The sequence below is a fragment of the Diabrotica undecimpunctata genome, unplaced genomic scaffold (genome assembly GCF_040954645.1).
Source record: "Diabrotica undecimpunctata isolate CICGRU unplaced genomic scaffold, icDiaUnde3 ctg00003066.1, whole genome shotgun sequence".
NCBI lineage: Eukaryota > Metazoa > Arthropoda > Insecta > Coleoptera > Chrysomelidae > Diabrotica > Diabrotica undecimpunctata.
In genome coordinates, this window is record NW_027314266.1 from 986 (window position 1) to 11,692 (window position 10,707).

General features: G+C 34.4%; 1 protein-coding gene across 1 annotated transcript; it reads right to left on the reverse strand.

Annotated features, from left to right (window-relative positions):
- Positions 1 to 3,063: 3,063 nt before the first annotated feature.
- Positions 3,064 to 9,929, reverse strand: LOC140432160 (uncharacterized). The gene is made up of 4 exons (XM_072519993.1): positions 9,745 to 9,929; positions 5,592 to 5,873; positions 3,446 to 3,607; positions 3,064 to 3,301 (listed from the first exon to the last, which is right to left on the reverse strand). The coding sequence occupies exons 2-4, from the start codon at positions 5,690 to 5,692 to the stop codon at positions 3,064 to 3,066; spliced, it is 501 nt and encodes a 166-aa protein (XP_072376094.1). The 5' UTR covers positions 5,693 to 5,873; positions 9,745 to 9,929.
- Positions 9,930 to 10,707: the final 778 nt, after the last annotated feature.

Genomic DNA, 10,707 nt, shown 5'->3' on the forward strand with positions numbered 1-10,707 from the left:
TATCAGTTTAAGTTTTTTAATAGTCTATACAAGCCTAATTTACCTTGGATATAATGGTCCAGTTGGTTCAGGTTCTTCTGTCTTCATCATACTTTGGGCATTAGCAACCGCAATTTGATGCTGTTGCGCAGCTGCAGCCTCCTGTTGGTACCTCTGTTCCTGTTGATCGTCGATGTACCCGTACATACCCTGCGGTGGAACCCTTGAAGGACCCAAGGGCTGTTGAAGGGACACACATTGGCTGGAATCGTCGCGCTATCTCAGAGTTATTTAAGTATATACCAATAAAATCTGATAAATTGGGATAAGACTGACTAAAAGTACACGCCGCTCAAGAGTACGCCTTTTTCCTCTATTTTAAACTGGTCAATTTTAGCGCCCATTGCAAATAAAAAACTAGTATCGTAATTAATTGACATCTTGAGATAAACGGCAGTCGACATTGGTTCAGCGAAGGGAAGATATCTTGAATTTTTGCCTAACCGCTGTTGCGGTATTACAGTAATCACAAATGAAAACTACAGAGAAAGAACTTGATGAAACCAATTTTTGACATTTCTCGTTTTTAATACTACTTTGTAGATTTATTAACATACTTTCTAGGAGTGACACAATACAGAGTAATTACTCAATAAGTCAAAAGATGTTTGAAAAAACCCTGAAGACATTTCGATATTGTCCAAATTCAACAGTGGGTTAACGAAAGGTTAACGCAACGTGAAGTAACGAAGTAACGAAGATATGTGCAGAAAGCTGGAAGCATTTGAGATGTGGCTATATCGGAGAATAAGATATAGCCACATCCCGTGGACTGATCGAGTCACAAATGAAAAGGTCCTTAGAAGAATGAATAGGTACCGAGAGGTACTGACCACCATCAAATCTCGAAAGTTACAATTTTAGGACATATTATGCGAAATGAATCCAGATATGCTCTCCTTTAAGCCATCCTGCAAGGAAAAATATTTAGAAAACGAGGTCCAGGAAGAAGAAGAACATCTTGATTAAAGAACCTCAGAATATAGTTCAATTCAACATCTGTGCAGCTTTTCCGCGCTGCTGCAGATAAGATAAAGATTGTCATAATGATCGCGAATGATGAACATTCGTAACGGATAGGCAACGCGCTATCTCAGAGTCGAAATGTGGTGTTATAGCCGCATCTTACGTATATCCTGGGTTGACAGAGTTACTAATGTGGAGGTTCTGCGTAGAATGGGGAAAGAATGTGAAATTCTCATGACCGTTAAAACTAAAAAGTTGGAATATCTAGGACATGTAATGAGAAATCCAGAACGTTACGGCCTTCTCCAGCTGATTCTCCAAGGGAAAGTAAATGGTAAGAGAGGACCGGGAAGAAGACGCATTTCCTGGCTTCAAAATTTACGAAAGTGGTATAACACGACTACCACTGAACTGTTCCGCGCTGCAATAAATAAAGTAAAGATAGCCATGATGATCGCCAACATCCGGAACGGATAGGCACTTTAAGAAGAAGAAGGCACATCAAGAAAAAGAAGAACGTGAAGTTTAGGGTTTTCACAAAGTGACGTAAATTGAGCTTGGAGTTTCTATGTCGCAAATGGTGTAGCCTCATATGTTCATGGCGGAGAGCGACAACGGAGTACCAACTCTGTTGATAACCGATATATGCTAAATATTGCTAGATGGAAACCAATATATATTGCTTCTCGCATCAAAAAAATAATGAAAACTGTTGTTCCATCGCCACTGGAAGAATCGTTTTAAACCAAACCGTTAGAATAAGGATGCATATGATTGACTTAAGATCAAAAATACGTCATATCATCAAGTACTAACCATAGAACATCGAAGGTTGAAAAGACTATGGGCTGAAGAATACCGCCACGGGACAACCAATGGAAAAACTGTTTATATACAGATAAGTCTAGATTTCGTATAAACAATTTAGATGGTCGTATTTTGGTTTGGTGGAAACGAGGGGAGGGGTGTAATGAACGTTTTAGAATGCCAACAACTGTTACCCGGTGGTTACTGAGTCCCGGGGTTACCCCGGGATAAGTGTTCGGTCCTATCTTATTTAACATAATATAATTCTTCAATAAAATATAATCTAGCAGAAAAAAGTACCGCTATCGAAGAGATTTAAATCATATGCGTGTTTAGAGCACTACGTATCTTTTAGCGCTGAATATTTACACCCTAAATATCCATGCTTTAAATTAAACGCACTCACATTCTGATCTCGGTATTATACTTAATTACAGACTATCATAAAGTGAACAAACTCTGCAGCAAGTTAAAAAAGCGAATAGTCAATTATATATGCTGCCAAAAGTATTAACTAAGTGCGATTCAAACTGTTGTTTAAAATATATACGTAAAATCTTAGAGTTGGCTAATGCTTTGTGGTATCCTCATCTCACCAGAGAACTTCCGCTCTCTATCATCAAGGCGATATTATGGAGACTAATTGAGGGGCCATATCCTGAAGCTCTTTATTTTATGGAATGGAATCTTGGACCTTGAATACGACATCAATGAAAAAACTAGAATCATTCGAGCTGTGGGTGTATAGAAGAATTCTGAAAAAATCGTGGACAGAGCACGTCACAAACAAAGAGGTTCTGAGAAGGATGAATAAAGAAATAGAAGTTTTAAATATATGTAAAACAAGAAAATTGGAATATCTCGGACATATTACACGTGTAGAGAAATACACCTTGCTCCAACTGATTATGCAGGGAAAGATCCAAGGAAAGAGAAGCATAGGGAGGCGTAGAATGTCATGGCTGCGCTGCGCAACCTGAGAGAGTGGTACGGATGTACATCAAATGAACTTTTCAGAGCAGCCGTCTCAAAAGTCCGAATAGCTATGATGATTGCCGACCTCCGCCGCGGAGATGGCACTCGAAGAAAATCCTGAAGCTTCTACCCTTTGTCAATAATTTTAAACATTTGTATGACCTATAGATAAAATCTCTTGTATAATATATTTTATAAGATTTTCATAGGAAAACGTTTTTCAAATCTTAAGTTTGTAATAATAATAATAATGATAATAACGTTAAGAAAAGTTCTCTACCTTTCAAAACTGTTGGTACCAGGATCATATGGTCGGTGTCCTGCAGAATTTATTAAACCGGATTCGTAAGGCCTAGCTATTTCATTAGAATATGTGACTACCGGTCTCGCAATACTGTTTGGACCTATAGGTTCGTTCATGTCTGCGTACGATCGCTCCCTGGTATACATTTCCTCTGACATAGGCGACTGGTGGTATGGAGATCTGTGAGGTATTTGATGTTCCATACTGTACCTAAACGTAAAATATGTTACATATTAAAATTGTATATGTTTTATAAACGTTTTATATGAACAGAAGCTATTTGTTAGATGTACTTTTTCACGAAAACTTAAACAATTGCTTTATACTATGAAAATATTTATAACAAATACATACCCTGGTTGTTGTGGATTATGATGAGGTCCCATATGAGATGTATTATGATGTATTTGATGCTGATTCCTTGAGTTCATGGCGTCCATACTGGACATAGATGATGAATTTGAGTCTTGATTCATGTACGGTTCGTATGCTGACCTTATTCCTGAAGGAGGCGACCTATAAGAAAAAATATGGATAAACCATTAATAATAAATTTAATATTTAAATATAAATCATTTAATACTAATGCAAAGTGTGTATTACAGTCATTCTTTCTAGAGTATATATTTACTGATACAGTTTAAAAACTTAATGCAAATAAATGTTTAGAAGTAAAAATTAAGTAGTTTAGCCTGCAATGTCGTCAAATTTTAAAACTGTAAACCAGCAAATTGGGAGAAAGAAGAAGAAACGTGCTTCTTGATGTTTTCGGTACATCCACACACGTTTAATTCTTGTCACCGAAAACGCAACAAATATCATAATCATGATGTAAAACTGTCGATCTTAGGAGCTCTATCCTTTTAGTAATTCCTCCTCATTTCTTCAGCCCTTCTCAGAGTGATACTCTAAAATATTGTTAGCATCCTGTCTCCATTGGCTGCGATCCTGTGCCATTTGGACGGGTTCGCGTAGGGATTTTACCACCATAGTCTTCGTTTGGTCTGCGCATAATGTTGGAGATCTCCTTCTTGGTCTTCGACCTTCTACCTTTCCTTCTACTACCAATTGTTTCATGGTCCCCGTTCTTCTAGCTATGTGGCCGAAGTAATTTAGGTATGCTCGGTTTACTTTTTTTAATAGCCTGTCTTTTATATGAAGCTCTTCTAGAATTGACAAATTAGTTCTATTTTTGTCCAGTAAATTTTTTGAGAGTCCATATTCAGCTGTGTATCTAGCAATAATAAAAATAAGGACATTGACTAACCTGAGTTTAGTATTCCTTGTTATTGTTCGGTCTTTCCATATTTTAATCAATTTAGCCGTTGCGGTTCGGGCTATTACTAGTCTACGCTTGATTTATGAGAAGCAATGCCATTGTTGGTTATCAGGGAGCCCAAGTAAACAAATCTATCTACCACTTGGTAGATAGATGGTAATTATTTTGACTTTATTCTTTGTTAGAATAAGTGTGTCATCTGCGTATCTCAGGTTATTTATTTTTGGCTCCTATAATAATATCTTTATCCCATTCGTGTAGTACTTTTCTCATTATATATTCAGAATACATGTTGAATAATAATGATAATAGGATGTAGCCCTAGTTAGATATTCCGTGTACTTCAACTTTGGTTGAGTTTTTATCATACAGATTTCTTATAAGGTTAACTAGGTGGTTACGTACTTCCATATTTTTCGTTATAGGATTAAATTTGACTAAATTGAAAGCCATTGTTCCATCTACGAGACAGCAGCATTGGCATGTTGTGTTCTTTTACTTTTTCTATTATCTGTCTGGTGTTCAATATCTGCTCTCGCGTTCTTTTTCCTGGTACGAATCCGCATTGTCCTTTGGCTATCTCTGGAAGTAAAAAGTTCTTTAGCCGTTTAATGATTATATGTAGCAGGATTTTGTTTGCATGAGGAGTAAAGACAATGGTTCGGAATTGTTACATAAGGTTAGTGATCTTTTTTTATTAATCGGGATAAAGTTCACACATTCAGTATTACATTTATACTAATCTCGCTCATTGCTTTTATAGTCGCCGCTGGTATGCCGTCAATGCCTGGGTTTGTTTGTTTTCAAGTTGGTTGAGAGTCTTCCCTACTTTTGCTCGTAAAATGCTTAGTTTTGCTCCTCTGATTGCATGTTTCTTGTGTTCTGAGACTGATGCACCTTTTGAAGTGGATTATAATAATTGCTCTGCTGTAAATGAGGATGTTAAAACCAAAGTACTAATCAAGGCTATCCTACACATAGTAGAAGAAATGAGTAGATGTACCCAGGCTATTATAAATGGCAGTTTTAGTGTTATCGCTATAATATCCTAATGTAATGACTATATTCAGGAGTTTCTTCAAAACGACTCCACAAGCTAATCCAGTATAATTTAAATCAATTTTTTAAAAGCAAGAACAAAACATAAGCTGCAAAGATTATGGAATTAGAATCCATAAACTACCTATCAAAACTTGGTTATTTTATTATATTTTTACGTACCTGCAAGAACTGGGCATTTCTGTTTTTGGTACTAATAATTCTCCTTGAGCACTGACACTACAGCAACTGGTGGTCGTAACTTCAGTTTTGGGAATTTTCATAGGATCGGGTTTTACTGGTGTGGTTTTTGTATAGTATTGGTCGTAGTTTGATTTGATCTCTTCCGATGAAGAAGTAGGCGGGGTGGATTTCCGTAGTTTACTAAGTAGTTAGGTTTAACGTCCTCTGACGTCGGAGTCCTTTTTCCTTCGTAGCTCGGAGAAAACTCAGTTTGACAACCACCTACAAATGGTAAATACTTTTATTAAACTAAAAATAATCAATAATAAATAAATAAATAAATATTTAAAATATAGTCATTAATCATACTCTGTATTTTTTATCTTTCTTTCAATAGTTTTGTCTTCTTGGGGTTTTTGGCATTGACATTTGCCATTTAGTTATTTGCATTAGGATCTGCTTCAAGATTGCCCCTGCCATATGATGTGACAATATTAGATCATTTGTTGGATTCGAATGTCATCTAATTGTGTGCTGCCGATTTATAACCTCTATAATTCGGACGCTGAATGATCCTTCTCAACGTATTTTTACCATACTACTCCAGAAATACATTTTTATTGCACACGAGTAATAAACGCATTTGTTAGCTGAAAGTGTAAATTTATTTGACGCATTTATGGAAGATTCTTGTTAATTTATAAATGTTTAACTATCATGTTATATTTAGGCTTGTTAATAATAATTCTTGTTTTTGTTTTCGACTATTTCTGTCTTTTTTTACTTCAGTAGTATATTTATCCTGCGTGGAGCAATTTTTTTGTTTTTTATAAACCATGGCAAGTTGCTACATCTCATAGTATTCTAAACGTCATAAGATGATTGTCAACATTCATGCTACTATACTTACTGTAGGAGACTGTATAACTAATATTTTATTAAGCCGTATCATAATGTCAGATTAAGATTTCGTTTCGTAAGAAATTGGGTCGATTTTAAGTAGACACAAATTCCTTTTATTTTTAACTGATATACACTGATGGCCAAAAAAATGCAACATCTAGAAGGACAAATTTTTTTTAAACATTTATTTATGAAAGTTTACATTATAATATTCTTATTATTCAATAACATTATAAACAAATTTGCAACGTCATTTTCGTCAAAAAATTAATAATGAGTGGCTCCTTGATTTTCTATACACTCAGTTACTCTATAGGGCATTGATCGAATTAAGTGGTCCATATCATATTGCGAAATACTCAACCCGATTCTTCTTATGGCATGCCACAGGTCTTCTAAGTTTGCTAGAGGACGTGGAAATCGATTTAGGTTTCGACCTACCATATCCTACACATGTTCGATGGGTGACAAATCGCTTTAATGGCCACTTCAAAATCTCCATACCAGGTTTTTGTATGAATTTTATGGTTTTACGAACAATATGAGGTCTTGATTATCCTGTTGAAAGATCGGATTTGGAATGGTTTGTAGGTAGGGATGTAAAGCCAGTTGTAGTACTTCACAAACATATCGTCGAGCTCTCAGAAAGCCGTTAATAAAAACTAGAGATGATCTGCTTTCCAAACATATAGCACCCCATATCATAATGCTTGGTTGTCTTGTATGACGTTAAACAGTCAAGTCTATATTTCGTCTCTCACCTCGAAAACGTCCTATCCTTATGCGCTCATCAGAACCATCCAAACAAAACCTAGATTTATCACTAGAGCAGATAAAATTTCATTGGTAATTCAAGTTTTGACGATATCTGCACCATTCTAAGCATTCAGCCTTACGCTGTGGTGTCAAAGTAACACCAAAAGCGGACGGTAAGCTTTTAATTCCATTCCAAGTAATCTTTGATTAACTGTGTTTTTTAAACTACCCTTAATGCAGCTGCAACTAAATCATCTCTTACTTGATGTACACTATCCCATCAATTTCTGAGAGCAAGATATCTAAGATGGCGCAAATCACGGCCTTACAATATTCTAGGACGTTCAGACCCTCCACGATGCTGATATATCTCATCGTTGGACTACCTTCTCCAAACTCTTAACACTGTTGATAGATTAGATTTAACTCATTGTGAAATTTCCCGTAAACTAAAACCGGTCTCTTTCATGCCTACAATATGTCCTTTTTTGAAGTGGCTTAAATGACGAAATTGCAGACGACCGCGAACTATTGGCATTATAAATTTTTTAAATAAATCAAAAACAATCGAAAATGACTAAACATTACAAACAAACCAAAGTTAAATACATAGAAATAAACTTTCTTATCTTTCTGGTTTTTGCAAGAAAAAAGAAAATACTTTAGTATTTGATCCAAATGAATAACCGTATACAAAATCTTGCATTTTTGGCGATCAGATATCTACAATTGGAGTATTCTTATTTAAAATTTTTTCCGTTTTTATTTTCTTCACATTTATATAAACACTTTATTATTATAAAAGAAATAATAGAAAGAAAATGAAATATATACTCACAATCTATTGTATAATAATTAAAAATAGATAATGGTACTAAACAGCTTAAAGAAAATTAAAGTTGTTGGAAGATGTCAATTGGAACTGGAAGGTCAGATAATAGAACAAGTGATGGAGTTTAAATATCTAGGCATCACATTATCTAGCTACTGAAAGCTCGAAACTGAAGTGGAAGATCAAGTAAATACAGCAAACAGAGCCGCAGGTTGTCTGAATGAAACAATATGGAGAAATAAAAATATCGGGAAAGAAAAAAAATGGCAAAATTTACAAAACAGCAGACCAATAATGACATAGGCGACACAAACACGACCCGACACAGAGAGGACAAAAAGGATGTTAGAAACAGCAAAGATAAAAAGACTTAAAAAAATTGATGGTAAAACACTATGGGACAGAGCTAGGAGCACAGATATACGACGTAGATGCAAGGTGGAGAACATCAAGAACTGGGTACGAAATATAAGAGTAGAATGGAACGATCATATCAGCCGAATGACAACAAATATGGTCGTAAAGATGGTAAGAGATGGTTTCCCAATAGAAACACAATTAATAAGGAGACCACAAAAACGATGGAACGACAACTTACTGGAGGATCATTGGAAAACAAACAGAGTCATGTCTACACAAAAAGAAGAAGAAGAAGAAGTAAGGGGAGATAATAAGCAATACATTGGAGTGGTTGAAACCGGTCGTACAAGTAACTATTAAAAAAAATTATGAATGTCTTTCTTTTTCTTCCCATGTTTCCTTTTAGAAATGGATTTATATATATATATATATATATATATATATATATATATATATATATATATATATATATATATATATATATAATCGATTATTCAATTATTCGAATTCTTGTTTTACTTTATTTAACTGAGTTTGCAGTTCTTCTTTATCTTCATATTGAATATTATATTGTTCTGACTTAACTAGATCCAGAGCAAATATTTTTTCTGAGTACAGGTTAAATAATAATGGTTAAAGTATAGAGTTTTGTCTTACTTTCCTATAGATATTTACATTCCAGTATTTCGTACTCACGTCCTAATAAAGTTATTGTTGTTTCAGTAGAATTCATGTTCTATGTTCAAATCGTTTAAACCCAGTTTCTTTCTTTACAAACAGTATATTAGTTTTTCCAATTTGATTTTGTTAAAATATGATTTAATAGCCTACAAAATAAAAATAGGTATCTTTTTGTAGATTTCGACAGTTCTACATGGGCATAACTTAAACTGAACAGAGTTTCTCGGGTTGCCATGCCTTATATAAAATAAAACTCACAATCTTCTCTTCTTCACTTCTCCACATTTCTCATAAATTCTTCTATAAATGATTCTTATTTAAAGATTCATATATGGGATGAGATGAGTAAGGAGGTCAGTCATATAAATACGCAAGTCACGTGGAATTTTGTTCATCGTGTATAAAGGATTGAAGTATTTTGCTGGTAGATCTAAGTAGTATTCTTCCATAAGCTGTATAATTTCGCTACTTTACATACAGATTCATAAAATTAAAATATAATTGACAACAATTTAAAGGACATATTACTTATTTGCTACTACTACTCCTCAAAGCATTTATGAAAAACACAATGAAGAACCAAAAACAAGAAACAACAATGATTTATGCAAACGATCTTACCGCTAAATTGAGGTGAGCCCGTAGGAGTTTTAACTCTCTGCATATTCGATTGATACTTTTGTTCCCTTGCAGCTTGTTTATTAGCTGCGGCTGTGGGACAACCCGATAAGCTTCTATGTGTATTTCTATTCGAACTAACGTGTCCTCTACCGTTGCATCCAGGTGTCGGGCACTTAAGGATGGTCTCGTGCATTGCCAGGACTGCGGTACAACAGAATCGGTTTTAAAGAGTAGATATATTTGGATCTTATTTTTGGATCATTACTAATATTTTTTTGAGGCTGATATACGCATAATAAACATATGATGATGGTATGTATTTGAAATCTATATAATCTTTGATTATAATTACTAAGCAGAGATAATCATAATATTACAATTTTTGAATCTTAATAAATTTGTTAGAGATAACTCAAAGCTTGGAATTATTTTGTTAAATAAATTTTAAAAGGTGTTTTCAAGTGGAAAAAAAAATGTTTTTGCATACGACAACTATATTAGGTCAAAGTACATATTGCGTACATAATATATTTTTGTATATTAACTGAAAGTCATGTTTTGTACTTTCAGCGATGCCAGTAGTGTTTTCAAGATATATCGATGCCCTGTCTCTAAAATTTTTAACATCCTTCACTAAGCCCGCAACACAAAAGCTGCTTTTTAAATTATTATTGTTTATATTTTGACAGCATAGTTGAATATAATTACAAATCTATACTAGCATCAACTGGAAAGAAGTTGGTCAGCAAACATAATTTCATACAGGATGACTGTATTAGAGTAGGAAATCAAGTACTAGATCTGGCCAGAGTAAAGAAATTAGTAAATTTTGACAGTATCATAAATGATAGAATGCTGTAAAGATGGGACGCAACCGTAGAAATAAAATTCTGAATAAAACGAACCCGAGCAACGTTTGCAAAAATAACAAACGTCCTCAGTTTTTAATCCTCGAGTTAGAAT